Source organism: Aspergillus pseudonomiae, assembly GCF_009193645.1.
Source record: "Aspergillus pseudonomiae strain CBS 119388 unplaced genomic scaffold BDV37scaffold_9, whole genome shotgun sequence".
Classification (NCBI taxonomy): Eukaryota; Fungi; Ascomycota; class Eurotiomycetes; order Eurotiales; family Aspergillaceae; genus Aspergillus; species Aspergillus pseudonomiae.
Window position 1 is genome coordinate 67,933 of NW_022476001.1, and position 27,951 is coordinate 95,883.

General features: G+C 51.9%; 9 protein-coding genes across 9 annotated transcripts; 3 read left to right on the forward strand and 6 right to left on the reverse strand.

Annotated features, from left to right (window-relative positions):
- BDV37DRAFT_222234 (putative tartrate dehydrogenase) lies at nucleotides 1-1,595 on the reverse strand. The gene is made up of 3 exons (XM_032080189.1): nucleotides 1,199-1,595; nucleotides 570-1,060; nucleotides 1-361 (listed from the first exon to the last, which is right to left on the reverse strand). The coding sequence occupies exons 1-3, from the start codon at nucleotides 1,434-1,436 to the stop codon at nucleotides 23-25; spliced, it is 1,068 nt and encodes a 355-aa protein (XP_031945045.1). The 5' UTR covers nucleotides 1,437-1,595; the 3' UTR covers nucleotides 1-22.
- On the reverse strand, nucleotides 1,596-3,662 carry BDV37DRAFT_297366 (CeGAL family transcription factor; the record flags this gene model as incomplete). Its single annotated transcript, XM_032090311.1, has 3 exons — nucleotides 1,596-2,146; nucleotides 2,202-2,685; nucleotides 2,738-3,662. 3 exons carry the CDS (start codon nucleotides 3,660-3,662, stop codon nucleotides 1,756-1,758), a joined length of 1,800 nt encoding a protein of 599 aa, XP_031945046.1. The 3' UTR covers nucleotides 1,596-1,755.
- A 1,596-nt stretch (nucleotides 3,663-5,258) lies between these two features.
- On the reverse strand, nucleotides 5,259-5,639 carry BDV37DRAFT_279517 (uncharacterized protein; the record flags this gene model as incomplete). The annotated part of the gene is made up of 1 exon (XM_032086348.1): nucleotides 5,259-5,639. The coding sequence occupies one exon, from the start codon at nucleotides 5,637-5,639 to the stop codon at nucleotides 5,259-5,261; it is 381 nt and encodes a 126-aa protein (XP_031945047.1).
- A 152-nt stretch (nucleotides 5,640-5,791) lies between these two features.
- On the forward strand, nucleotides 5,792-6,862 carry BDV37DRAFT_297368 (uncharacterized protein; the record flags this gene model as incomplete). Its single annotated transcript, XM_032090312.1, has 2 exons — nucleotides 5,792-5,817; nucleotides 5,872-6,862. 2 exons carry the CDS (start codon nucleotides 5,792-5,794, stop codon nucleotides 6,860-6,862), a joined length of 1,017 nt encoding a protein of 338 aa, XP_031945048.1.
- A 333-nt stretch (nucleotides 6,863-7,195) lies between these two features.
- Nucleotides 7,196-11,874, reverse strand: BDV37DRAFT_279519 (P-loop containing nucleoside triphosphate hydrolase protein; the record flags this gene model as incomplete). Its single annotated transcript, XM_032086349.1, has 3 exons — nucleotides 7,196-8,989; nucleotides 9,054-11,474; nucleotides 11,554-11,874. 3 exons carry the CDS (start codon nucleotides 11,872-11,874, stop codon nucleotides 7,196-7,198), a joined length of 4,536 nt encoding a protein of 1,511 aa, XP_031945049.1.
- A 1,634-nt stretch (nucleotides 11,875-13,508) lies between these two features.
- Nucleotides 13,509-15,232, forward strand: BDV37DRAFT_297370 (NAD-dependent succinate-semialdehyde dehydrogenase; the record flags this gene model as incomplete). The annotated part of the gene is made up of 3 exons (XM_032090313.1): nucleotides 13,509-13,538; nucleotides 13,590-13,677; nucleotides 13,744-15,232. The coding sequence occupies 3 exons, from the start codon at nucleotides 13,509-13,511 to the stop codon at nucleotides 15,123-15,125; spliced, it is 1,500 nt and encodes a 499-aa protein (XP_031945050.1). The 3' UTR covers nucleotides 15,126-15,232.
- Nucleotides 15,233-15,564: 332 nt separating this feature from the next.
- fluG (extracellular developmental signal biosynthesis protein FluG) lies at nucleotides 15,565-18,884 on the forward strand. The gene is made up of 2 exons (XM_032080190.1): nucleotides 15,565-18,457; nucleotides 18,533-18,884. Exons 1-2 carry the CDS (start codon nucleotides 16,096-16,098, stop codon nucleotides 18,760-18,762), a joined length of 2,592 nt encoding a protein of 863 aa, XP_031945051.1. The 5' UTR covers nucleotides 15,565-16,095; the 3' UTR covers nucleotides 18,763-18,884.
- Nucleotides 18,885-19,045: 161 nt separating this feature from the next.
- Nucleotides 19,046-23,719, reverse strand: BDV37DRAFT_222289 (putative sensor histidine kinase/response regulator). The gene is made up of 5 exons (XM_032080191.1): nucleotides 23,056-23,719; nucleotides 22,857-22,995; nucleotides 21,532-22,796; nucleotides 19,748-21,468; nucleotides 19,046-19,675 (listed from the first exon to the last, which is right to left on the reverse strand). The coding sequence occupies exons 1-5, from the start codon at nucleotides 23,385-23,387 to the stop codon at nucleotides 19,416-19,418; spliced, it is 3,717 nt and encodes a 1,238-aa protein (XP_031945052.1). The 5' UTR covers nucleotides 23,388-23,719; the 3' UTR covers nucleotides 19,046-19,415.
- An 876-nt stretch (nucleotides 23,720-24,595) lies between these two features.
- On the reverse strand, nucleotides 24,596-27,787 carry BDV37DRAFT_240023 (putative MFS transporter). Its single transcript, XM_032081027.1, has 3 exons — nucleotides 26,922-27,787; nucleotides 25,036-26,865; nucleotides 24,596-24,967 (listed from the first exon to the last, which is right to left on the reverse strand). The coding sequence occupies exons 1-3, from the start codon at nucleotides 27,112-27,114 to the stop codon at nucleotides 24,780-24,782; spliced, it is 2,211 nt and encodes a 736-aa protein (XP_031945053.1). The 5' UTR covers nucleotides 27,115-27,787; the 3' UTR covers nucleotides 24,596-24,779.
- Between the last annotated feature and the right edge of the window lie 164 nt (nucleotides 27,788-27,951).

Consider the following 27,951-nt stretch of genomic DNA (forward strand, 5'->3'; position numbering starts at 1 on the left):
GTTTTAACTAGGGTCCTAGTTCTTACAGTCGCTGGATCTCCCCCACCATGGCCTCGGTGACTTCCTTGGTCGTGGCCTTACCTCCTAGGTCTGCGGTCAAGATCCCTCCCTCACACACATTCTCCACACACTCCATTAGCTTCTGAGCCGCTGTCTCCTCGCCCAACCACGCTAACATCTCGGCCGCCGTCCAGAAGGTGGCAACGGGATTAGCAATGCCCTTCCCGGTGATATCGAACGCTGAGCCGTGAATCGGCTCAAACATGCTTGGGTGCTGTCGGGTGGGGTCCAGGTTCGACGTCGGTGCGATTCCTATTGAACCGGCGAGAGCAGCTGCGAGGTCGGAGAGGATGTCCGCGTGCTGGGAATCCCGATTGATCAGCATCAGCCCATGACTCCAAACCCTAATTTCATAAGGTAATATCAATCTGGCCCCCTCAAAGCCAAGCGTCCAGAAAAACCTTTATCAACGCCCACCTTCCCCCGAATTTATCCCGGGGAGGGCAAGAAACGCGAAGGGGATTGGATAAAAGGAACAAAGAAAGGGAAAAGGGGAAAGTCAAACGCACCAAATTACTGGCAACAATTGTATCCACCGTCTCCGGCTTCAACACCATCCTTGTAGTCATCGCGTCCACCAACATCTTGTCCACCTGCACTTCTGGAAACTCCTTCCCCACTTCGGTCGCAACCTCATCCCAAAGGACCATACCATTGCGCTGGGCATTGCTCTTAGTGACCACGGTCAGTAACTTCCGTGGCCGCTTCGCCGCCGTCTGGAATGCGAAGCGCATGATTCGCTCAACACCGTGCCGGCTAAAAATCGCTGTCTCAGTCGCTACCTCCCATGGGCAGCCGCGGTGGGATCGACCCCCCTGTCCGGCATACTCGCCCTCACTGTTCTCACGAACAATCACCCAGTCCAATTTGCCGGGGGGACAATTCCGAAGCGGTGATTGTGTGCCCCGGAGGACTCGCGTAGGTCGCACATTCGCGTACTGCTGCAACGGTTGGCAGATCGAAAGACGGAGACCCCAAAGGGAAATGTGATCGGGAACATCTGTGGGTATTTACATTAATAATCATCGTAGCATACTACCTAGGCGATGTCGTATTGCATATGCGGGCTAGGTCGATCCCCGGACATGGGGCGGTGTATTTGTTTGCTTTTCTTGTTCTATTCTTTCTGGGGACTTACCAGGTGCTCCCACAGCTCCGAACAAAATCGCATCATGGCGCTTCAGGTCGTCCAGCCCTCCGTCGGGAATATACTTGCCGGTGGCTTTGTATGTTTCCGAGCTCCAGTCGTAGTGGGTGAAATCAAGCTTGAAGGTGTTAAGCTTCTCGGCCAAGGCGTTGAGAACAGTAACTCCGGCCGAGATAACCTCGGGACCGATGCCGTCCGCGGGGATCGAAGCGATGCTGTAGGTCTTCATGGTGCTGATACAAGAATGTGATCTGTGAGATAATCGGGTAAATTTGTCTTGAGGTTTAGTTCTTTTGGTAAGCTTTCATTCGTATTTATGTTTGGAAAATCTTTTGCGTGAGGCGACGGAGGTTGTGAACCCCGCCGGACTTGTTCTGTCCGGTATACTGGGCCCGGAGGTGGACATGTCCGGATTGCCACGCTGTCTCGTCTATCCATTCCTAGTACTCCAGAGTACGTCTATCGTGGGGAAAGTTGGGGAGCATGACTGCCGATGTCATTCCCGATGGTAATTACGCGCAAGCGTAACTTATGATGTGAATGTATGGCTAAATTTGAAACCCGAAATTTTGATCGAAGTTCTCCTCGATTAGCCAGGGCCCATCCGCAACGGTCCACAGGTCATTCCACCCGGACTCAAAATCTCCGGGGTCTGGAAACGGATACGTAAATGGCAGATTATTGATCGACGAGTCTCCAAAGACAACCGAGGGGTGACATTGCGGAGCTAACCTGGGGTCCTCGGCAATGTTAGTGGGGAGATCCGGGACTCTGTCTTCTGCCGGTCCTGGGCTTGTTGGTCGGTTGTCGGTGGGGGGCATTGGCGGCGGGTTGGATAGAGCAGATTCTAGATCGCGGATAGCTTCGATGCAGGTCTGCGACCAGGTGTTGCCTCTCAAGGATAGGTTTTGGAGGATGGAGAGGCCGGTTTTGGCATATCTAATGCAATGGTGTTAGACCTGCGTCTTATGGCTCAGACATATCTCGCTCTTACCGTGAAGCGGATTGCACGGGAAAATCCCCTTCCCACGCCGCATATACTAGGATCAAACAGCTCATCCAGACGGCCCATGTGAACGACGGCCATACCAGCGGCACCGTTCCCTGACCGCTGGGCAAGACATAACCTCTGAGGGCCGTGATCAGTGATCTAGACGACTCAATACAAACCTGCAATGCTGTCTTATACTCCGGCGATGATTGATCAGCCGCCAGGAGTGGCCTGTTCATCGAGATGATAGACTCATGGCGGAAGACGATCAGCAGTAGACGATGAAGTGGCGAAACTCCCGGGTCCTCGTCCACCGGGTAAACATCATCGTAGACTTCGTTCCACCAGTGGGCAAGCTCCCCGTTCACTTGGGTCGCGGTGTTGGAGGTTTCTTGGCTGTGAAGGATGGACTTATTGCGGAGTTCGACGACTAGACCTCTTACGCGGGCGAATTTGGCCAGATAAGTGAGCAAGCGGAGATTTGGATCTGGAACATTAGATATGTGTGCTGTAAATCAGGCGAAGAGATTATTACACACCGTATACCCCTTCACTGTGTCTTTCTATGCCTGGATAACACACGTCGATGTCATCGTCTCGAATGCTCAGTGGAATACCCAGGGACTGGGAGAGGTATCTTTCTAGGCAGTAGATCGACCAGAATAACCGCTGTCGGACTGCCGCTTCTTCTGGGCTAAAACAGGCGAATCGCGCCGGGCATCGATGTAGACCGAGATGGAATGCCGTGCGCGTTATAGCGCCACCGATCCGCGAGGCGGCATTCAATCGCAGCAGCGAAGCGAGGAACAATGCCACGCTAAAAGCCGCCTGGAGGATAGATATCGTAGGCGGGTCACAGAAAAGCGTGTGCAGGCTTTCCATCGCCTGATCGACTGTGCGAAAGACCAGCTTGGCGGGCACATGCGTACTCCTCGTAGCATCCACCTGACGACCATCCATAAGAGAAATGGACACGATGGACCGGACGAGAATCACGTCCGTGGTCTTTGCGCCGTCCAACCCATCCTGGCTAATCCGCTCCAGTAGCTCAAGGAACCTCGGACCAGAGAGGAACGGAAACATCGGATGCCAACATTCGAAGTAACTTCTCGTCCACTGCACCAGCTGTTCAAATGAAGCCGTCCGGGACCGGTGGTCCAGCTCCTGCGGCGCCCACAGCTCGTTCTTCACTGCCTGCGCATCGTGCCCCGGGCTCTGGAGCAATTGGTCATCTTCACCAGGCACTAGATTTTCTTGTGCCTTCTGGGACCTGCTCAGGTGCGCTGAGCGACGGGCAAATGAGTTGTAGACAGTGCGGATGAAATGAATGCCGCTTGAGCTGCCGAGGAAGCTGGCGGAGCCATTGTCAACGGAGGACTTCCTCATCACGCCGATTTCTCGCGGCGGATTCGGTTTGTGCCGTTTGGCGGGAGAAGTAAGATAATCATGGTGCGATGAGTCCATGATTCAGCAATAGGAGACAGGATTCCTATTGGATTGGGAAGTGATAGTAGGCGGAAGAGCTTGATAGAGTTGTGTGGGGGTGGAGACAGCTTGCCAAGTGCAGCATGATAATCACCCCTTGGCATACGCGTTTTAAGCCAGGTGCATGTCCCCATAGAGAGTGTGTGGATATGTTTTTCGTTACCCTCGCATGATACACAGGGGTTCGCTGAGCTTATTCTTGAGGACGACGATCGTTTGGGGGAGTGGAGGAGGAACAAAGTCAACTTGAAGTTACCCCGGAAATATATTTTCCATCCGCAGGCACGTGGAGTATAGTCGTGGAGAGGACCACTTGAACCCACTGACAAACAATAAAAAAGAGAAAAAAGGAAAGTAATATATAGAATGATTAACACGGTAGTACAATGAAAAAGGAAAAACTCCAGCTGGATCAAAACTAGAAAAGAAGGCTTAAACCGGCGAGTTCATTGTTTCTAACCACATGCATAGCATGCCTCAGGCATAAGTAACCAGTCGATCAATTGTCCAATCACACACGGCCGGACTTTCTTCGTGCGGCATACACTTCACGGTGCCTCCAACTTCCAAATCTCCAACTCGCCATCTATACTATTAATATCCACCAGAATCCACGTTATAATACCCTCGGAGTAAATAAAATAATCGTCGAACAGAAATGTCTACAAACACCATAGCCACGTCTCATCCCCAAAACCCAATCTCCTGCGAACCATGTCGACAGAAGAAATGCAAAGTCAGTTAACTCCCACCCAACTCGATGCCAATCTATATAGTATTCCATCTGAGATTTGGTCGAGAAATTAACCCACTGACTATATCAGTGTGACCGACTCCTGTATGCACAATCATTCACTATGTTCCGATATTAGAACTAATAATCAAGTCCGATCTGCACACAATGTGCCACCACTCCATCCTCGCAAAGTAGATGTATATACCCCGAGAGCGGGAAACGGTTCGTATATATATGTCATTTCTACTATTACCTTGCTATAGTCTATGCTAATAATCACTAGAGGTCTTCCACAAGGGTACATAACCCATATTGAACATCGTCTCGCCGCGACAGAAGCGGCTTTATTCTCGGTGTATTCCCAGGTACGGGCTGAGAGGGCTGTACAGCCACAGAGGCAATCCCACGTTCAGGAAAACACTCTGGATATTCCCGTTGATGTAGTGGCTTCGTCGAGGGGAAGTCGGATGGAAAGTATGGCGGAGTGGCAGGCGTTGCCGTTGAGGGCTGGAGGAGAGCTGGAGAGATGGTGGGGGGTTAAGAGAGGAGCTTGGGGGGTAGACATTGATGATGGGGGATGCTCTGCTGGTGGCTTTGGGCAAGAGAGCGAGAAGCGGTTGTTGGTTGAGGATCGAAATGAAACTGACCCAGGGGGAAGGGACGCAAGTCTAGACGTAGATAGTGGGAAGATGACCAGAGCGGAGAGACTGGCAAGGCTGGAATCAAGGGTATATTTTTGAACTTCTGCTCTAAACCGATTGAGTATGTACATATGCCTCATATTGCGTGTAAGATGTATCGTCTATTGGTGTACATGATATTCGACAAACAGTTCAAAATTACATGGATGGGGACAAATGAACCGACCAGACAAGGCGCGACAGTCCGTTCTGGTCGGGAAGACCATCCCGGTTCTTCACCGTCCAGTTCTCGCTCCCAACTCCGGTCAGGGCATAGAACAATCCTGATGCGTCGTAACTTTGTTTGAGCTGGTACAGGCGCTCATAGTTTGAGCCGTAGAACGACTGATGGAAGTTTGGCTCCACAATATTCACTTTTGACGTGTAAACTCCCGCCTCAGGGCAGGGCTTGCGCCAGATACCGAGGACATCGTTGGCGAAATGCTCCATCTGGTTCGGTGCTGGCGGCGAACGGGCTAAGAAGCATGTCAGTGCTGGCTTAGGGTGCAGCCAATGATTTGTGAATATGTTTAGTTTCATGCTTAGTCTCTCATAGCACGACTGGGGGTGGATCCGGGGGTGGCCCGATGGTATTTGCCACGGTCTCCTTGGAGAACCGTCAACAACGCGCGGCGTTAGGATCATTGATGCGGGCCTGTCAGATTATCGAGCCAGGAGACTGGGCTCTAACCATGCATGTCTCCGGACATTTCTATCGGTGGGTCGATACACTACAACGGTGATATTGCCTAGCCGCTAAAAGTGTTCACAGAGCCCTTGATCTTACAACAGAGCTTCTTGAAGCCGCGGGAGCCTCTGTTTTATGTGCTGGAGCCGAAATGGCAATGGAAGCAGTCGTCGACGCGCTGAGCCAGTATCGTGTCAATGTGGTGGCTGGCGACGCAGGGCAAGTCGTCCAGATAGTCAGATATATTGACACGCTGCCTGTAGGCCAGAAAGCTTCTCTCCAAATACGGAAGGTCCTATATACATCCGAGCCTATGACACCCGCACAGAAGAATTTTATTAATTCGGTGCTCGGCGAGGTTACCATCTACTCGGTGATTGGGAGCGCAGAGGCTGGCCCATGGGCTGTATCCAACCCGTTGCTTACCAACCATAACACCGCGTCGTCTGCTGCTGACTTTATCTACGATACTCGAACGATGCTTCTCGAGGTCCTGCCCCTATCCTTCCAAGATACAGACGTGAAGAGTTATTGTGATGAGAGGCATATGGTGGGTGTCCCCGACGGCGAAAAAGGAACACTCCTGCAAACATCTTTGCAGCGGCTGCGGAATCCTCTAGTACGATATGTCTGTGGGGATGTTGCATCTCTTCATCCACTCCCTGCGGAAGCCCGGACAAGATTGCCCGCGGAGGATGCTGAGCATTACCGTATTGTTCGTATCTATGGGCGTGACAAACGGCTCAGCTTCGACTGGTACGGAGAGTACTTTGAGTTTGATACAGTTCAAGCGCTCATGCGGCAGGCTAGTTGGGGCATTCTTCAGTGGCAGGTCATCCTTTGGACCAAGCCAGAAGGATTGGACAAATGCTTGGAAGTCCGTCTGTTACGAGCCTCGGCATCGGATGGCAATCTGCTCAGTGAAGCAGATTTGATTAAAGAAATCAAGCACTTCTTTATGGTCTTTGATTACAACGAGGATCTCTTTCAGCTGAATTTCCTCACTGGTTTAGATGGATTCGTTCGCAGTGCAACAGGCAGGAAGGTGGCCAACTTTGTAGATAGGACTAGTTAGCGCGCATGACGCTGGGACATTGGTTAGCTCAACTTGAAAAAGACGTCATTCTGAAGCTCATAGTTCTCCTGTCGGAATCTAAGGCTATTAAAGGACCATGATGCCATTTTCTGGAAAATACGTGCCAGTTGCATGCCGCAGTCTGTCGGCAATTACTCAACCCCGTAATTGACAATCATAATAGACCTATTTATAACAGTACGGATTTTCAACATCTAAAAATACATTCGGACCTGCTAGACTGCTGCAAGGATGTTTTAATTCCTTGGTTACAAATCTGCTGTATAAGAAACCCTCTAGCTTATCTATACACTCTAACCCGACCAAATAAGATCATTGGATCCCATTTAAAATGATATCTTCCAGCATCTCCCGTTCCGGATCCTGATACACCATACCCCGGAAAGACGACTGCTCACGAAGGAGTAACTCCTTCGGACTGCCCGATTCTACAATCATCCCGTCATCCATGACAAGCACCATATCTGAGTCGGCAATTGTCTTCAGCCGATGAGCAATAACCAAGAAGGTGGTCTGATATTGGCCAAGGGCCGAGCGTAAGCTTCGCTGGATCAGATCGTCGGTCGAACTATCAACCGACGATGTTGCCTCATCCATGACAAGGATCTTCGGACGTCGGATGATAGCCCGGGCGAGACAAAGGAGCTGCTGTTGTCCTTGAGAGAGATTCTCTCCACAGTCGGCAACCGGCTGGTCGAGCGGATTTTCTGTGCCTTTCTCCATGAGGAGATAGTCGTGCTCTGTATCGACGCCTTCTTCGACTAGAGAGTCGCGGTCTGAGGAGGATCGGAGTGGAGAACCAGGGCTGGCTTCCGAGTCACGATCCTGGTACCATCCCACGGCTTGCAGCGCGCCAGCAAGGGCGGCGTCATCGTACTCGCCAAAAGGATCAAGGTTCGACCGCACCGTTCCACGGAAAAGCACCGGATGCTGCGGGATAATTGCTAGCTGGCTACGCAGCCGGCTAAGGCTCACCTGCGAGATATCGACATTGTCCACCATGATCGAGCCGTGGGAAGCCTCCAGGAAGCGAAACAAAGCCAAGACAAGAGACGATTTACCAGCGCCCGTGCGGCCAATCACGCCGACACGACTGTTCGGCGAAACCGTGAAATGTAGACCTTTCAGCACAGGTGGAAGATGAGCGGCGTGCTGGACGAATAGTTGGGAAACCTCTAGTTTTCCCTCCCGGGGCCAGCCCCGTGGAAGATCCTGGTCGTGCCCTTTGTCCGATTCGGTCTGTATGGTAGTGAGTGAATGGATTCGTTTTACGCTATTCATTGCTTGCTCCAGATTAGAATACGCGCGTATACCCATTGCCATGTTGAAGGAAATCTGAAGGGTGAAGCCGATAGCAAATCCAGCCACCGACGGGCTGATCCCCGGCATGTACGCTACCATCACAGCGGAAAGAGCGGAAAATGCAGCACCCAGAACATTGACTCGGAAGGCCAGCCACCGGTTGAGCAACCAGAGATGCCAGAATGCTCGTGCGTGGAGGCCCACTTTATCTTGAAATCTTTGTACAGCAACATCCACTTGCCCAAAGGCCCGTACGGAAGACAGGCCACTGATTGTGCTTTCCAGTTCCTCGAGAAGTGGCCCTTTAGCGTCGTTCTCCAAGTCTTTCAACTGTCGGGACGCCTTGATATACCGGCGGGCGAACCAGAAGTACATCGTCAGGAGGACGATAGTGATAATAAGGAGGGCGGGATTCGCAATGGTGCCAGCAATCAATGCTGCAGCCACATCCATTGCGTACTCAAAGGTAGAACAAAGCTCGGTTCCAACTTGGGCATCCAACGCATTGAAATCGGCGGAGAATCGACTAAGGACGTGTCCTAGGGGCGTGTTGTCGTGCCACTGAAGAGGGGCGCGGAGCACAGAAGAGAGTACTTTATGGAACAGATTTTGCGAGGCTCGAAGTGCAACAGACGAAGTGGAATAAATACGGCCTGTGCCAAAGGCACACGCTAACAGTGAGAGTATAATATATACACCGAGATAGTATAACACTGAGTGTTGCGAGGCGATCTGTTCGGTGGCTTGCCCAGGGACCGGGGCCGATGCCTGAAAATCATCTGTCCATATATGAATCCACCAGGACTTTGAGAGAATTAGTGAAAGTATCAAGCGATATGATCGCTTTATAGAGTCAGTGGGATCTTACCTTAGCCAACATAAGCCCTGAGAACCCCATAAATGAGACAGCCAGAAACAGCCATTGGAAGATATTACCCCCCTCTGTTAAGAAAGTACTAGCAACTGTGCGTTCGGAGGAATTGGTAGCCAACCTGCTAGCTTTCTCGGCAGTTGCAGAGCTACTGGAGATGTTTATACTTTCCAGGGAGCCTCTGTCAGGGTATGCCGATTCAAGGAGCGCTGGCAATGCCTCCTCCTTTGGCTGAATAGATGGTATCAGCGGTTGCTGAGGGGCTGGTTGTGGCTCAGGCAGTATATCTGCCGACTTCAACCCACCATTCTCGAGCTGGACCAAGTATTTTGCACGCGGTAAGCACAGTTTGAGATGGTGAGTGACGAGGATGCACGTTCGCCCTTGCAACAGCTCCCCACCCAAGGCATACTGAGAGATGTGCTCGCACGTATGAACGTCCAGGGCACTAAAGATGTCATCCAACAGAAGCGTACGAGCCCGTGAGTATAAAGCACGAGCAAGACAAATGCGCCAGCGTTGTCCGCCACTGAGGTTTGTCCCGTTGGCGCTGATTTCCGTCTGATCCTTTTGGGGAAGAAGTTCCAAGTCCTTCTCCAATGCGCACGCGAAGATCACCTTTGCGTATCTCTCCTTATCCAGCGGTAACCCAAGAAGGATATTTTCTCTCAAGGTGGATGTCTGTAGCCACATCGACTGAGAAACGAATGCCACTGCAGAGTTGGCCACCCAGGGATCGGCGGCCCGAACATGTGCGATTTGCTCAAATGAGACTGGTACTGGTGCAGATATACTGCCGTTCAAAATCTCTGCTTCCCCCAATATTGCTGCAAGAAGAAGACTCTTGCCGGAGCCGGTTGGTCCGGTGATAATGCTGAGGGAATCCTCTGGGAATGCCAGAGTCAGACCTGTTAAAGTGCTGGCTGTATCGCTGCACCCAGGCCAAGCAACTGTCGCACCCCGGAATTCAACTCGCTCGGCGGGAGTAACCTTGTTGAAACGCTCTGGCTGCGACAGATATGTTGTGACCCGCCTTATACTCACTTTTGCACTTAAGAAGAATGATATGAAATTCGGTAGCATGCCCATCGCTATTTCAAGAGAGCTCATAACAGCCAAGGCTGTAAATGCAGTGGAGGCATCCAAGCTTCCATGGTAGAATATATACACCGAAAGGCAAGTTGCGGAAAGGAGGATTGGGCTTATGAAATACATGGACATAAATGCCATCTGCCAGAGACAGACCGCCCACTGCGCTCGGATTTCAGAGCCTCGCAATTGACGAATCCTTCCCTCCCACCGGCTTTCCAGTGCGGAAAACTTAATCTGGCGAACCCCTCGAAGCATCTCCACCACAGCTCTGAGCCTGTTGTCACGATGCTGCATCGATGCTGCTTGCGTGGTAGAATACCTGCTCACTGCCCAAGCATTGAAGAGAGTAAGGAGGCCCCAGATGGTGACTCCAGCAAGTAGGCTCCGCCAGCCCAGTAGCCGAGTCAGGAAAACGGAAGCAATTGCCAGCTTGGTTGGTGACTCATATATGATGAAGAAAAAGCAGAAGAAATCCGCTATATTCCTGGCATCGACGGCAGCCATATTAACTGGATTCGGAGTGGTTTCGTCGTTGTCTGCCTCGTCAGAGCTTGTGGCTCGATGCAGCCGAACTGCCTTGTTGAAGATCGCGAGAGATAGCTGTTGTTGCACCCTAAGGTTTAGATTGTTAAATGAGATCCAAAACTTCAGCGTGTCTAGTGTTGCGGACCCCAGCACCGACAGACCGAGGCCAATAACTGGAACCCAAAGCATATCGGCATTTTTTCCGGACTCTCGGGCTTCCAGCAGCTTCAGGATGTGCCATAAGGCTATTTGTGGGCCAAAGCTGAGGAATGAGAGCAGGAGAGTAAGCGCCATCTGATAGAGCAAGGCCCGGCCATGAGATCGAAATATTGAGCACCATAAACCCCAGCTCGCTGACAAGTTGTACTTTGCTGCCATTCCTTTCCATACACGGTATACGGTTACTCCCCTCGTGCTATTATCTAGCTCCGGCAAATCACTGATAGCTAAGCGTTGCGAATGTTCACTTTTACGCAAGACTGGGTCAATCCATGAAAAGCTGACCCAGCCTAGCAGACTGGTGGTGAATTGTCGATCAACCATGATACCCTTATAGAAAACATCTGGACGTCGTGGAATCAGCGAGCTGAGGAGGACGATTGTAACACCAATGGCAATCTGGGCACCAGCAAGTGCAATGTATACATTTCCAATGTGGCCTGAGTGGGAGTTGGCATAAATCTGGACGAGACAGATCAGGAGTGCGACAAGACTGCTCGCCCCCATTCTCCAGCTAACCGCAAAATGCTCCGTGGACGAGGAGGGAACAGTAAGAGCGATGCTCTGGATGAGAACACATATCTTCAAAACCTGTCAGCTCTTCCAACTCAACGTCATGGAGGAATGTTGAAAGTGATGATATCTCACGGGAAGTCCTTACCCAGACCCCGAACTCCATCCAATACGCCACATTTGCAGGATACTGGATATGAGGCATAGCAAGCCCCATCCGTAGCCCTACGATGGCCATCCCAGCTGTCGCGATAACCAGAATGGCCAAACGAAGGCCCCATTTTGCAGTGTGTTCGATGGTCTGTTGTGTAGCCTCCCCATCCTGATCTTCGTAGACCTGCACCAGCGACCGATAGCGAGTTGTTATCCTTCGGGTTGCCCATGACAATATATGTCTAAAAGCATACACATGGAGAATTAAGACTATCAGGAAGCCTGTTCCGGTCGAGAGGAGGCGCACATTTTCCATATTTGGCCTATCGTTCTAAAACGTTTGAACGATGAAGGTGTGAAGGCCGTTCATCCACAGCCTTTTTGCATTCTGTTGGTCATTCCTCCGTGGCACCGTCCATGCAAGGAGCGAAAATGAAGGAGAACGAAAAAGGAACAAAAGGGAAGATATCATATTTAAAGTCCTTCGGATTTTCTAAGCATCAAGACTGACGTGTTACTGAATTGTTGGACCCCTTTTCCCCAAGATTTTACTGTGGAATCAATTATATTCAAATGGTATTGATACAATCCCTTGCGGTCTCCCAAGGCTTTTTTCTTTTGTGTTTCCTGGACTGGTCCAATGAAAGGAGATGAATCAGCTTTGGGATCTGGTCTATTGTGTCGATCATAAATACTGTCGATCGGCATCTATTTCCGGCAATGTTTTATGGTCCACATATTCCTTCCCCTTGCCACACCTCCTTGCGACTCCTTACAAGGCTGTATGACTGTTGAAGGCTGTTCGAAATTCTGCTCGTCCCGAGCATTCTCCTGCCGAACATCCTATATTTCTATTAGCAATTGCCAATACCTCGAGAAATGCATTTCCTACCTCACCGACAGTTTGCGATGAGAGATCCTGAATTTAGTGTTGCCCTTGTTCAGCTGGAAAATAGTTGAGTTATGCAGGCGGAAAAAAAAAAAAAAATCAATAAAATATAGACTATTGGATCTGTCATTCAAGCTCAGCTCTTCTGTGGAAAGAGTCAATACGGCTTGTAGATCAAAAGCCGAACTGGTTCGTTCCGTCGGTGGGTCCCTAAGCATGATATGCCCTTGATATTAAAAGCGGCCACCTCTTGCCTACCAACGATAAAACAAGTTCCAGTGAAGTCCATGTTGGAATTCTACTCACCGATATGAATCGGTAGTTTCATACTACTGCGAAAACTCAATCTACACCTAAGAGTATAAAGTTCTGCAGACCAGCATTCTGGATCTCTACTCGGCGCTTATGCGGCCTAAGGGATCGCATCAAACTGTGTCCTCGGTCTTTTCATGGGGGTGCAGTATTATTGTAACGGAAGATCCACGATTCAGGATAGAAAGCCTGTCGACTAGGTAAGGATACATGAGTACTAGTAGAGTAGGGAATAAATCCCCAGCATTCAGAATGATACTAGTGTCGAATACCAAATTAATTATTAAGAATATGTATCGCAGATCTAAGAAACCTTCTAGTTAGTTATTTAGACCAGATTACTAGTGTTCATAGACAAGGCACCGAGTTGAGTTACGCAGGGTCCCTCCCGCCGCGGGAGCTGAGCATACACTAGAGCTCACAATTATATATATAGGAGAGGTGACGGGAGACAGACGATAATTTAGCATAACTTTATTTTGGTTCTTATTCTCACATTATGTTCTTTCGTATGATGACTATACTGAGGTATAAAGATAACCTGCTATCATTACTTTCATGAACTTTGGATGGTGCCACACTGCCGAGGGAACTCCAAAGAGGGGTTGCGCTGCGGGGTTCAACAGCATCGCGATGCTTATAAATTTGGAGATGTGTCGCAAAGCTTTCCACCTTTCTTTTCCTCCAGTATTTATCTCTCTGGAACTACACAATCCACAGGGTCAGCTGTACAGACATAACATTGCATCATGGCTACCCAGTACAAACTGCCGTTCGAGGTATATGCTCCTCTGCGCGCGATCGGATAACAACTAATGCACGATTGATAGCTGAACGACCCCAGTCTGCTGCACTTTGACTCCTTCGTCGGTGACAGCTGGGTTCAGTCGAAGAGTGGAAAGCGTTTTGAGGTCATCGGTACGGTACCTGATAACCAGCCTACGTAGCTACGCGACCCTGGCCACTGACATGTGTGATGTGAAGACCCCGGAACCGACCTGGCGTGGGCCAGTTGTCCCACCAACAGCGCCGAAGACGTTCCATCAGCCGTGGAAGCCGCACACGCCGCCTTCGAGCAATACAAGAAAAGCAACCCCCGCCAGCGAGCGCAATGGCTCATGAAATGGGACGCGCTCATCCGGGAAGCCAAACCCGACCTCGCCAAGATCCTCACGCACGAGACGGGCAAGCCGCTGGCCGAGTCCTACGGAGAGATCGACTATGCGACCGGGTTTACTTGGTGGTTCGCTGGCGAGGCCGAGCGTATCCACGGCAGCATTAGCGTGCCCTCGGCGCCGAATCGCCGCGTGTTCACGGTCAAGCAGCCGATTGGCGTGGCGGCTGCCTTGGTGCCCTGGAACTTCCCCATCGCGATGGTTCTGCGCAAGGCGGGCGCGGCGTTCGCGGCAGGGTGCACGATGATCGTGAAGCCGAGTCCCGAGACGCCGCTGTCAGCGCTGGTGTTGGCGCATCTGGCGCAGAAAGCAGGTTTCCCGGCGGGCGTGTTTAACGTGCTGACGACGGATCTGGAGAATACGCCGTCGTTGAGTGAGGCGTTGTGTAAGCATCCGTTGGTGAAGAAGGTGACCTTCACGGGCTCTACACGGGTCGGGAAATTGATTGCGTCCCACTGTGCGCATGGACTGAAGAAGTTGACCCTGGAGCTGGGCGGGAACTGTCCGTTCTTGGTGTTCGATGACGCTAATCTGGACCAGGCGTTGGATCAACTCATGGCGTTGAAGTGGCGGCATGCTGGACAGGCGTGTATCACGGCCAACCGGGTGTACGTCCAGGCGGGCGTCTATGATCGCTTTGCGCAGTTGCTCAAGGAGCGTACGCAGAAGTTGGTCGTGGGTCATGGTGCCAAAGAGGGCACGACGATGGGTCCCGTGACCACTCCTCGGAGCATTGACAAGGCGCTCAGCCAGGTCGAAGACGCCCGTCGACTCGGGGCTGATGTGATTCTGGGAGGGAATAAGGTCACAGATACCAAGGGGTATTTCTTTGAGCCCACGATCCTGACGGGCATGACTAAGGACATGTTGGTGTCCCGGGAGGAGACCTTTGCGCCTATCGCTGCCCTCTATAAATTTGAAACGGAGGAAGAGGCAGTGCAGCTGGCCAATGACACTAGCATGGGACTGGCAAGTTACGCGTTCACCAAGAACATTGACCGCATGTGGAGGTTACTAGAGAACCTGGACGCCGGCATGATTGGTATGAACACGGGTAACTCGTCCGCCGCGGAGTCTCCGTTCGGAGGCATCAAGGAGTCCGGGTATGGTAAGGAAAGTGGAAAGGAGGTCGCCGTGAATGAGTATCTGGTGACGAAGACGGGAACTCTTACGATCGAGGGACAGTATTAGTAGGCATAACAGAAGGTATTATCGTATGCACAGGCAGGCTAGGTGTCCTTTCTGGACGGTGTTTAACTGCTCTAGGTAGTCTAATCGAGAAACTTCATGCATTCACATTCACTGATCCACCGTGGAAGGAATTAGGCACGGACCTCAGGCATAAATATATACTGGATCGGAGTATAATAATTAATATAAAATGGAAACTATGGGCGGTCGGAGTCCAGCTCCGAACAGGCACTAATTACTGGATGGAGTCTAGCGGGATCCGAGGAGCATCTAAGTTGAGTTAGTGTGATCCAACTGGGCAAAAAAGTCGGCACTTTGCCGCATTGGAAACTTGCCGTTGCTCGTAGAGATTGCCTGATGCGGCATAGTGCACGAGCGATCCAGTGATCATCGATGGATTTGGTTTGATCTTCTTTTTCATCCACTCCCGCTGGTCTCTCTATCTTCTCCCTCTATGATTGATGATTTGATTTGATTCCACACCAGTTCACGGTCGTCGAGTCTTCCGCCTTGGGATTGGCATGATTTGTCTCCCCTGTGTCAGGTCGAGTTTCCTGCCAATCATGCCGGGACTGAATTTCTTGTCTCCGACCCTGTATTAAGCATGCTTTTTGAGGTAACATCTCCGATATTGTCACATCGCGCCTTGCGTGCCTGATCAATTCCGACCATCTCGACGACTTGATCGACACTCGGAAACTGACGAACTGCCTCTTTGGGTAAGCATCTACTGCTTTTTTCGATTTTCTATTTTTGTTCGATTTTTTTTTCTCTCGCTTCTGGTGCTATCGATCTTCCCTGGGTCGGGTCGTTTATATACTTCGCGATCTTCTGTCCGGGTGACTACTCTGCCTGCCATACAACTTCAGACCTACTCTGTGATGAACATACTATTATTGATCTCTTAATTACGACGTTCTTTCTCTTAACTCTACCTAATCATAATAATCAATCTATCCTGACTCCAATCATGGATCTCACCTCCCTTCAATCATGGATTCAAACCCATCCCCTCATTGATAACCATGCCCATAACCTCCTGAAGCGGGACCAGGCCTGCAATTACGCCAAATATCCGTTTGAACAGATCACGTCAGAAGCTCAGGGATCCGCTCTGCGCAATGCCCCCTCTACATTACCATTACACCGCGCCGCCACACAGCTCGCCGCACTCTACCGCTGTGCCTCCTCCGACTGGGATCATGTCAAGGCGGCACGCGACGCACGGGTACAGCGCGACTATGACGGCCTGATTCGCGAGTGTCTACAGGGCACACATACTTTACTTCTCGACGATCTACTCACCGACCAAGATATTGAATCCTACGAATGGCATGACCGCTTCACCACATCGCAGACCAAACGGATTGTGCGGATCGAGACATTGGCCGCTGAAACAATTTCCACCCTGATGCGGGATGACGCCCGGCCCCAGCAAGGAGACGTCTCGGTGCTGCGGGAGCGGTGGGAGCAGTTCCGTGAGGGCTTTAAGCAACGTATCGACAAGGCGATCGCAGACCCCGCAGTGGTGGGGTTCAAATCGGTGATTTGCTACCGAACTGGGCTTAACGTCCAAGCTACCGAGGACAACGATGATACCCTTCTGCTAGAGTCATTCGCGCGTACAGTTGGCCAAGGACAGGGGTCTGCGTACCGGGTGGAAGACAAGCGGCTGAATGACTGGGTCGTACGTCAGACGCTCAGTCTCCTGCAGTCGGCTAAAGCCGCCACCGCATCGGCCCCCAACAAACCGTTGCAGCTGCACACCGGACTGGGCGACAACGACATCGACCTAGTGCTCGCCAACCCGGCCCACCTGCAGTCATTAATCGCTCAGTACCCGCAAGTAGATTTCGTATTGCTGCACTCTTCGTATCCTTACACGCGCGAAGCCGGATATCTGGCGTGTGTATACCCCAATGTCTACCTGGACCTGGGAGAGGTTTTCCCTATGGTGAGCCGCGATGCGCAGGAATCCATTCTGCGCGAGAGTCTGGACATCGTGCCCACCACACGTTTGTTGTGGAGTACCGACGGTCATTTCTTCCCGGAAACCTTCTACTTGGCCAATAAGCAGTTCCGCGACGTGATGGAGAAGGTCTTCGTCGATTATGTTCACCACGGCGATTTTACCGTCGACCAGGCGAAACAGGCGGCCGCAGACATTCTCTTCCACAACTCCAACCGTGCGTACAGTCTGAATGAGAAGCTCGCTTACGAGGCACCGGTTTCGGCGAACTCCGTGACCGCCTCGTCGACCGCTACTCTCGATGCATTCATGCGGGGTAATCCCGATGTCAAGTATATCTGGATGCAATTTATTGACTACACTAATACCACCCGAGTTCGGATGTTCCCTGTCGCGGAGTTTGCCAAGATCGTGCGCAAGCAACGGCGGGTTGGCATTTGCCTCTGCACCCAACTGATGCTGCAAGATGATAGTATTGCGCCGGGAGGGTCAGTGACGGGCCAATTCTACATGGAGCCAGACCTGTCCAGTCTTCGCCGCAATGTGGGAATCGACTCGAAGAGTGCCACCGTGATGACCTACTGGAAGACGGAGGAAGGCGCCCCACTCCCCGGGTGTCCTCGGACGACCCTGCAACGGGTTACGAACAGCCTGCGCGAGCACGGTATCGAGGTGACTTGCGGCTTTGAGATTGAAGTCATTCTTCTGAAACCCACCACCAATGATGCGGGCGAGACCGACTATGTGCCCGCGGTCCGGAACCACTCCTGGTCTCAAATGACCACCGACACTCGGAAGATGGTCCCCTTGCTGGAGGAGATTGTCGAGGCCCTCGCATCCACGGGCATCCACCTGGAACAATTCCACGCCGAGTCGGCCCCGGGCCAATTTGAGTTTATCCTGCCCCCAGGCTCGCCCATCGCCGCAGTTGACACTCTGCTGAAAGCCCGCCAAGTCGTCACCTATGTGGCCGAGCAGCACGGCCTCCGCGCTACGCTCCACCCCCGTCCGCTTACCAACGCCGCGGGCTCGGCATCCCACGCTCACGTCTCCATCGCTCCCGCCACTCACGAAGACGCCTTCCTCGCCGGCGTTATGCGCCACTACCCAGCCTTGGCAGCATTCACTCTGTCACAGGACGTGAGTTACGACCGCGTTAAGTCAGGGCTCTGGGCCGGCAGCGAATGGGTCACATGGGGCACGCAGAACCGTGAAACGCCGATCCGCAAGATCTCCCCGGGCCACTGGGAGATCAAGACGCTCGATGGACTGGCCAATACGTACTTCGCGATCGCCGCCTTCCTCTCTGCCGGTTATCTCGGCGTGACGGAGAACCTCCCTCTGACCGTGAAGGACTGTATCCGTAAGTTCCTCCCCAACCCACCATACCACAAGCACCAGTACAGGGATCCGAACAAAACTAACGAAACCAAAATAGACGACGCTGCCAAGTTACCCCCCGCCGAGCGCGAAGCCCTGGGTATCACAACCCAACTCCCCAAATCTCTCACCCAAAGTCTAGACGCCCTGGCGGCAGACTCCGCCCTGCAGAGCGTCATCGGCGAAACCGTCGTCAGCAACTACACCAGCGTCAAGCGCATCGAGAGTAAACGTCTACTCGCCATGGACGAAACCGCCAGAAGAACGTGGCTTATTGAGCGCTACTAGCCGTCATCCATCTCCATGTGTTGCCTTTTCAATACCTTTCGTCTGATGACATGGCATATTTGCATATGTCCTATGATATCCTCGATAGATTACTTTAATTTCTACGCTTTATGAATGATACCTTGGATGATTTTGAGATGTTCTATTGTAGTTTTAAGACTCGAGTACTGCCGTTCGGATAGTAAGATATCTGGTAAAGGAAGACAGCATTTGGTCCAGATACCGCTAGATGCTTTTTAGTCTAGTGGAACTGTAGTGTATTATTTTGGCTCTTGGATGTTAGTGAAACAATTATTTGCTAGATTGATTGTAGAACTAATATTGTTCTCTAAACCGGTTGAACAGGTTTCCTTCATGGCAGATGCTCAACTTCTGAAACCTCTTGCTTGAGACTTCTAGGATAAATCATTCAGTGGCGCTGCAAAAAAAATAAGCGGAAACATATCTAGAGTTTGAAAGACAAATATGCCAGGATGAAGTATATAACGCCGCTCCGAGATGTCTACTAAAAGCAATACAGCTGCGCAAGAACATATGACTCGTGTATTATCATCATGCAAAGGGTATCACTCGCGACAGATCTAAGAACATATCCACATCCAATAAACAGACCAGCCACCTATGATGGATGTAAAACAAATGCAAAGTGTAAATCAATTCAGAGTCGGCAGTCTATGCCGGTCTCCTAGGCCTTTTTCTGCCCATTCCTCCAGGAGTCGTGAGACTTCCTTGAATGAAACCGGTTTCGTGAGGAACAGATCGACGCCAGAAGTAAGGGCTTCCGACTCGTCGCGCGAGCTGCTGAGCCCAGTCAGGGCAATGATCGTCGCAGGTGTACAACAGTCGCGTTCTCTCTCGATGGCTCTAATAGCCCGCGTAGCTTCAAAGCCGTTCATCACGGGCATCGAGATATCTATTCATCTGAATTAGGATCTGTGTAATTGTGCAGCCAAGGAAACAGGTACAAAGGACAAAGGGAACCTACCCATGAAAATCAGGTCATAGCCTTGTTGAAGCCTTTCCACGGCGTCAACAGCTACTTTACCATTCTCAGCCGCATCCAACGTAGCCAAATTGCGTTTTTTCATAAAGGTCAACATGAGATTGAGGTTGATGGAGTTGTCGTCCACGACAAGGACACGTGCGAGGCGCTGGGGCGTGGGCTCCGGTTCCTTGATTCGGGACGGCGAGGGATCCCGTACTGAGGAAGATGGAGACATGATGGTAGGAAGGTTTTCCGGGATTTCACTATGTGTTGGGGAGTGTGCTGATCCAAGAGATGATGATGCGCCCGAACTGCTCGTGGCGCCTGGTGTTAACTCTGCCATATCATCGGAGAACTCAGGCTCAAAACCGCCTTTGCCATCGGGGAAGAACTTGGGGCGGTCCGGAAGGACAATGGACTTCGTGGTCGGGATGCTGTCAGCTTGTGAATCAAAGCATTTCCGGATGCTTCGAGCAAGTTTGTGTGGGCCGCATGGCGGGCGGATGATATTTACTACGCTGGCCAGAGAAGAGCACTCTTTTAGCTTAGTAGTTCGGTCGATGGATTTGTCGCAGAGAAGGAGAAGAGCTGGAACTCTGGTTACAAACTGCTTCTTCAGATCCGCAGCTGAAGCGGCTCCATCAGATAACACGATATCGACAGGTGTCCGAGACGACCAGGAGGCAAGCTCGAGGCCGTACCACTCAGTCAAATAACGAATAATAATAGGCCACCAAGGATGGCCTGCTATCTCATCTGGCTCCACGCCGGCGATGGCAACCCGTCTCCCCGCGTGGTTGTCCCGTAAGAGACGGCTTTCGGTGGGGCTGTCCTTTTCCTTTACAGATGGTGACCGTGGGGTGAGCGGGTCCTCGGCGATATCTTCGACATCCGGTCGCAAGAAAGGCAAGGTGACCTTCACAGTAGTCCCCTCGCCGGGCGTGCTATTCACGTCGATGCGACCATTCAACGATTTCACGAGACTCCGGACAATAGACAGCCCTAGACCAGTTCCCACGGCCAACGTATCCTCTTGAGCAAATGGAGTGTACAGGCGACCGCGCAAAAACTCCTCTGAAATGCCTTTGCCGGTATCCGAAACAACGAGGGTCACCAACTCCTCCATGCCTGACCGGCGATAACGACCCTCAGCCTCGGTCACCTCGAGTCGCACAGACACCCGACCCGAATCTGTATATTTCATGGCGTTGCCGAACACATTCATGATAATGCGCCGCAAAGCTCCTGGTTGGGTCTGATAGACCCAATCATTCTGTGCAATGTTTACGACGACATCGACTGCAGGCTGAGGGTGTGAGAGGTTGCTTTTGTGGCTTGGGTCCTCCACGGGCGACACCACAACAGGTTGATCAGATGAGATAGTGGACTTCTGACCGTACGCATGCCCCAGACACACCCCTTCCACGACTTCCTCAGTTAAAAGGGCTAGGTCTGTTGATACATACGTGTCCAAATGAGCTGATAGCCGATCGAGCGCCCGATAATCGGATGGTACTGTTCTATCTCGCTTGAAATGACGCCATGACTTCTCCAAAGAGACAATCTTGCTGTAATCCAGGACCTGGTTCATCGTATCCAGTAAGGTCCGACCGCATGCATCGATAGTTTCCAGGAGCGAGCCCTGAAAGTCATCCAGTTTCGTCCCTCCCAGAAACTCAGCCGCTGCCAAGATACCGTGCAGGGGACTACGCAATTCGTGCCTGTGCAAGAGATACCAATCAATAGCCGACCTACAAGACTAAAGATAGTGAGGATATACTTACGAAATACTGCCGATAAAGTCGCCCTTCTGACGGTCAGAAATAAGCGATTCCACCCGGCTATATTCTGCCATGATGGAAGATCCAAACCCAAGGACAGAGCTCAGCTCCACGGAGGAATTGAAGACGCGGGTTTCAACCGTATTCCAACAAAAGCAACCAGAAAACCATTGAGAATTGGCGGCGTTCCATAAAGGCACGAAGAGAACCTGAGTTGCGTTGGGAAAGTAGAGGTTCAACATGGAGTTTTCCAGGGACTTCCGCTTCTTTCCCGTACCCCTGCCTATTTCGGAAGTCTTGGTGGCTCGAGAACGACTCCGGGAAGGCTTTTCGTCGTCAGAGCTGGAGAGTAGCCCATCTCGGTGGAAGGACCATAGCTTTCCTTTCGAATAGCGCCGGAGCAGCTGATGCAGAAAACTGCTATCGAAGTTCGATGCTGGGTAGAGATTGGAGCTACCAGGTCCCGGCGCGAACGGTTCGTCGTTTGTCGAGATAGCTAATACGGGAGCCGGCGAGCTGTTTTCTGCAGAACAGTCGCTACCGCTCTCCATATCGAGCATTGGTGTATTGCCTGCCTCCAAGAAAATCACACCGCCATCACCGCCGAGCTCAAGACTCTCACGCAGCAGATTTGCTGCACGCTTGAAGGCCCAAGAGTTACCATGGGTTTCCTCCAGCCGGTGATTCCCCCGATTACCCGACCACCAATCTGGAAGTGGCGACAAGCCGGAATCGCCCCGACCCTCTGACATGGAACTAATCGAACGGGCATCACTGCTCTGAGATCGCCGGGACGGGAGTTCGAAACTGTTGAGGGAACCCACCGAGAGGTGGTTCGCCCTCAAATTGGAAGATTGGGGCGTGCCCGGTGCCGCGGCGAAGCTTCCCGCATACGAAGGGTGTGTATCCACCAGGCTGGAACTACCCTCAACAAAACAGCTGAGACCCCGAGATAGCCGAGTGGCACGTCTCCCCTCGGAAGCTTGACGGCTCACTCGCAAATAGTCCATGATAAGCACACTCAATGTTTTCATCGTCTCCTTGTCCGTGTCGGTCAGTCCGTCATGGGGTTTAGTATCCAGGACAAAGAGACAGCCGATATTGATATTGGTCTCCGTTGTCAAAGGAGTTCCTGCGTAGAATCGGAAGTTGGGCTTCTCACGCACAAACGAAAGGCCCTTGTATTCGTCATCCTGGCTTAGATCGTCAATGACGAGGAACTTGCACTGGCCTTCGTCTCTTTTCGAAGGGCCGAGCGCTACTGTGGCCTACACGAGAAGCGGCCTAATTAGCGAGTGAGCTTGGTGTTTCCGACGAATGAGACATACCGCACACATCTTCCATGCCTCGGCAGAAATTGTGCTGCAGCCGTTCCATATTCCATCTCCTGGCAAATCAGACTTGCTTGGTGTAGAGGACGACCGCGTTGACTGTGCCAGGATGAATTGTGAGTTACGATCCGAGACACTAGACAGCACAGTGATTAATAAAGGCAGTTCAGTCAAGAACGGAGCAGATTCCACGTACCTAATCAACACACGCTCGACGTCAAGACGCAACGCTGCTAGCTGCGCGAAGGACGTCAACGTTGTATTGGGATTACCTAGGACCAAGGCCTCCTCTGGCACAACTGCAGATGCTGCACCGACGGGGCCGGGTAACGGTGGTTGCGAAGAGATCGACGGCGACGGAGGGGTAACCAGAGACGAATCCTGGATTGGAGCCGAGGTTGAAAAGGGCGAGCTATTGCTGCTGGAGGTCCGGTTCCCATTGAGGACTCGTTCCGGTTGGAAGTAGCGATAGAGCTCACGAACTCTGCGACCGGTATTGTGGTCTTCGCCCCTGTGACTGGATTCCATGGTTGCCAAGAGCGAGATAACGGCCGGAACGAGGGAGGGAGAAAGTGCGCAAAGAGGTTTAATCGTTTGACGGCTTCAGTCGCACTCCATCGTCAGTCCCTTCTCTGAGGACAGAACTGTTGTTGGTTGGACTCGGTGTGGCGCAAGAAAAGAGCCTAAATTGTGAGGATGGGAGGGGGAAAGGGCGGAAAGACCAGGGAATAAAAAAAAAAAAAAAGAGAGTAAACAAGGGCTGAAACCGGGAGTCTAAAATGAGTTTTATGAATAATGTCCCAGACAGGAAACCGGTTTAATATGCAGGCCGTGGCATGTGCCAAGGCGGACAGCAGATGGAGCAAGCGTCGTGGCTGAAGGGTACAATCCCACAGTAAGGGAACAAAAGAAATCGAAAAAAGAAGGGACATTCGTTGCCTCATATGGAGAGTTTTTGCTGGGTCGGTGGCGATGGGGGATCGCACAAATGACAAGGGTTAGAGAGGGCGACATCATCCACTTGGGGATACCAAATTTTATGGCAATCCGAGCTTGATGCTGGTCTGGTTCCCCGCGACGCCGGCTGATTGGAGGTACCTGTACGCAACCATTGGCACGGCAAGGGGAGGAAAAACGTAAGACCCATGCGATCTCAGATGGGCGGCGCCCCGGAACTGAAGTCACGATTCTGATGACTGATGACTGGGGACCAGGCAGGGCAGTGGAGGAAGATGATGAAACGACATACGACCAGCTTGTTTTCTCACTGGATCACCTGCAGGGCGCCACTAGGCTGCGTCGGGTAGGGGTGGAGCCTGCAGTTCCAGGCCTCCCGGTTTTCGGTCTGATGTGCCACCAGTTAAACGTCCTGATCGACGCGTTTGGCACCTCTAGCCCTGCCGCTCCATCGCTGAGCTCCGCGCCATCCCTAGGAAGCCCCGTCATGCATGCACGATTCGATTTAAATGCAATCGAGCTTGCCAATTCCACTGGCTGATGTTTGTACCGGTGATTGATCAGCGGTGATCGGTCCCCATTGAGTCCCCTCGCTTGGATTCGGTCTTGTTTTTATATCCTCGAGTCCCTCTCGATCGCTGCCTGAGGCGGGGCACCTGTCACAAGCCGTGACTAAGCGTTCTAGAATCCCGCTGATTAGCGGCGGTGTCCATGGCCCAGTCCATTACGTCGTTCCAGCTTCGTAATGCACCGTCGATCATGTGACTCGCCCCAAGGCAGTTTCAGACAGATAAAGTTGATTGCACTCTATACTATATACATACTAGCTCGACATCTATAATGCACATCATGACGATGCAGGCACGTAACGATGCATATATACTGGAACGTCCATGACACATACGTCCAATCATAACTCATCAAAGGTTGCTCCGAAAGGTAGTACAACCTCGAGCACTGTATCTACCATTTCTCCATCAGGCGTTTCCGGACGGTCCACATCCGAAGTCGCTTGCCATAAATATACATGGGGATTGTAAAGAGAAGGCATCCCAATTGAATCCCACCCAGGGCCAAATACACGGTCTGAGAGCCTTGCCCGTTCAGCCAGTCGACAATGAATAACGAGAAGACCAGTCCGTGGAATACATCTAGAAACGGCTATTAGTTGCCGGTGTCCGGGGGAGGATAACAATGAAATGATAGGGAGGGAACTCACTTTTGCTCCAGTTCAGAGTTACCAAGGCTTCACCAGCATATTGGCGATAACTATCGACGCAGAACGTGATGGAGGTCGTGCTACCTAGGCAGCATCCAAACGAAACCAAGCCGAAAAAGATTGTGGGCACAATCCATGCATTCTTCTCCTCGGCGCTCCATCCGAATCCCATCAGTCCCGCCGTGGTCGATAATGCGATGGGGATCGCCATCACCAGCCGAAACTCGGGTTCGTAGACGCCGCCATTACGCCGGGTCATGTATCGGACAATCACATCGGAGACCTTTCCGGCCACGGCGGTCCCTAGTAAGCCTCCCACAAACGGCGAGATGTACACGAGTCCAACTTGCAGGGCGGTGAAGTTGTAAGTGTCTCGTGTTTCGTAGACTTTGGCGACAGACTCGGATAGGACAATCAACCACCCGACCGAGAGCGCGTAAACAACTGCCGACCACAGCACGGCTGGGTAGGCAAATAGAATGAACGGGCGCACGGCCACTCGTATCCAGTTGTCATGGTTGATTCGACCGTTCCAAACCCGGAGATAGTGTAGATACGGCATCTGGGGTCGCTCCCGAAGCCAATTCGTATAATGCATCGATCCATTCGTCGGGGCGCCGGGATCAAGCGAATCGCTGCGAGCCGGAGATATGGCAGCCTGGCGACCAACTCCCAGATCGGATGGACGCTCGGGGCCAGGAGCGACCGGGGCAGGGGGCTGGAGAAACCCATCGGCCTTCTCCGGATCGGCGTTGTGGGCGAAGTGTACATGATCCTCGCCTGGAGCATCCGGCGCGATCGAATCCCGGTCATGGTCTGCTGCTGCGTCCTTTTCGTCAGGAGAATGAGCTTCCGCATCATGGTCCTCTACGAATCCAACATGGCCCTTCTTGGACTTCTTGGGCAGCGCGGAGTTCGTGTTAGTCTCCGGAATATCATCTTCAAGTCGCTGTACATGTGTCGGGCGCCCGCGAATGCCCTGAGAGACCAGGTCTGACACGCTCCGATACAAATGCGGACGTTTGCGCGCGCGGGGGCGAGGGGTACGATCCCAGAATGTTTCCGGGACAAAGAAAAACAACAAGACCAGGCAAGCCCCCACCACAATAGCAACAACCCAGAACACCCAACGCCAGCCCAAGTTGCCGATAATGGCCGCACTCACCAAAGGGATCAAATTCTTCCCTCCCAAGAGGAGAAGGGTATAAATCCCAACTCGGTAGGCCCGTTCGTGTAAAAAGTAAATCTCGGCAATGGTCGCGGAGGGTAGACACTCCACCGGACTCACCGCGATTCCTTGGAAAACGCGGGCAACGACAAGACTGGGGTAATTGGGAGAGAGGGCACACCAGACGCCTGAGATAACGAAAAGTGTGGCGCCGAGAAGGTAGACCGGCCGTTTTCCATACAGAATCGCGGTCGGGGACATGATGACGGATCCCACTCCGAGGCCCAACATATACAGGCCTGTGGTGTAGGCCACCTGTTGAGTGGACACGCCATAGGTATCCGCGACCTGCGAGAAACCAGCAGCCAGGATCGTTGTCATTCCACCTCCCATCAGACAATAGAAGCCCAGCGATAACAGTGCGGCATCTCGACGCCAGACCGGCCAGTTTAACGGGTCGTTCATTGAATCGTCAGGCTGTGGGTCCAAGACGATCTGCCCATCCGCGGTCTTCTTCTTAGACGGCCGACCTTTTGCTGAGGTACGCGAAGATGAACGCGACGGGGGATATGGAGATGGGAGGGACGAGCGGGATGTGCGCTGCGGCTGATGCCTCAGCCCCAATGGCTCATTGCGGTTTGACGATAGCAGAAGGACGGTTCCTAGAGCCTGTCAGTAGGTGCTCAAACTATCGGGGCGCACTGACTGCAGGACATACCAGGTACTTCATCAGTTTCCTTGTCGCTGAGAATTCCCAAGGTTGACTTGGAGCGATAGTTAATGTTGTCTTGATTGAGCTCCACATCATCGGCAGACGATGGATTCAATACTCTTTTCCACCAGCGACCTGAGGATGGTCTTTGGGAACTAGCCTCTGCGTGTTCACCAGCTGTTGCTTCTGTGGCCGCCATTTTTGCTGCAACGAAAATGTTTAGATGTTCGCGTGAAATCAAATGTATCGGTGGGGCCAGCAACTAATTCTGTAATCTGCCCCGGATATCCCAGCAATGACCAGCTGTAGGGAACCGAATTCGTGACGCAAGTGTCGTACAGCGTTTCTCAATAGTAAAGCAATAAATAATAAAAATTAGGGCAAGGATAGTATCTAACTCGAAGACGCGGCAGTCTCCCTCCTTTTCTCAGGTCAGGGAATTCCGTCACGACCCGCGAGATAAGATCTCAACCGATGACTATACGGGGATAACGCCACCCCATAGCTAGGGAAGAAAAGAAGAAATGGACTCGGGTGGGATGTGGGAGGATGATAAAGGATTAAATAAAGTCGGTGAGCCGTCACACGCCAGTGAACCAGGGAGGAATCCGGGGTAATCAAAATCTAAACACAAAAAAAAAATGAAGAAACGATAATCCATCTAGTGCCATATTAGTTCCCCAGGGAAGGCGGTGGACATGGTAAGGGACCATGGTACCTCACCGGTACTCGTGGTCCGCCTGTCACACACTGGTTGGGTGAAGTATCTTTGGGGTAGATAGTAAATACTATCGCAGGGCAATCTCCCTTCGTGTTGATGTTTAAACTCGGAGATCTGCACACCGTACAGGATGGAGCACAGGAGCTGCTCTGTAGGAATCTCACGTGGGAAGCATTCCTGGTCTCGGCTGGCGTAACTCCGAAACGCTCTCGTTCCACTATTGGGCATGGTTCAGCCAGTAAAAGGCTTCTACTATGGGGAAGAAGGCTACAAGTTCCTTGGGCACAATCCTTGATTGGGTGATCGAGTATTCAG

Coding starts and splice junctions, on each gene's coding strand:
- BDV37DRAFT_222289 (XM_032080191.1), bottom strand. CDS start 23,387: ATGGAATCCAGTCACAGGGGCGAAGACCACAATACCGGTCGCAGAGTT. Junction 22,797..22,856: donor AGGCATGGAAGATGTGTGCG/GTATGTCTCATT, acceptor CTTCTCGTGTAG/GCCACAGTAGCGCTCGGCCC. Junction 21,469..21,531: donor GACTTTATCGGCAGTATTTC/GTAAGTATATCC, acceptor TCTCTTGCACAG/GCACGAATTGCGTAGTCCCC.
- BDV37DRAFT_240023 (XM_032081027.1), bottom strand. CDS start 27,114: ATGGCGGCCACAGAAGCAACAGCTGGTGAACACGCAGAGGCTAGTTCC. Junction 26,866..26,921: donor GGAAACTGATGAAGTACCTG/GTATGTCCTGCA, acceptor GACAGGCTCTAG/GAACCGTCCTTCTGCTATCG. Junction 24,968..25,035: donor AACTCTGAACTGGAGCAAAA/GTGAGTTCCCTC, acceptor AGCCGTTTCTAG/ATGTATTCCACGGACTGGTC.
- BDV37DRAFT_222234 (XM_032080189.1), bottom strand. CDS start 1,436: ATGAAGACCTACAGCATCGCTTCGATCCCCGCGGACGGCATCGGTCCC. Junction 1,061..1,198: donor CGGAGCTGTGGGAGCACCTG/GTAAGTCCCCAG, acceptor AAATACCCACAG/ATGTTCCCGATCACATTTCC. Junction 362..569: donor CAATTGTTGCCAGTAATTTG/GTGCGTTTGACT, acceptor CGGGATTCCCAG/CACGCGGACATCCTCTCCGA.
- fluG (XM_032080190.1), top strand. CDS start 16,096: ATGGATCTCACCTCCCTTCAATCATGGATTCAAACCCATCCCCTCATT. Junction 18,458..18,532: donor GACCGTGAAGGACTGTATCC/GTAAGTTCCTCC, acceptor AAACCAAAATAG/ACGACGCTGCCAAGTTACCC.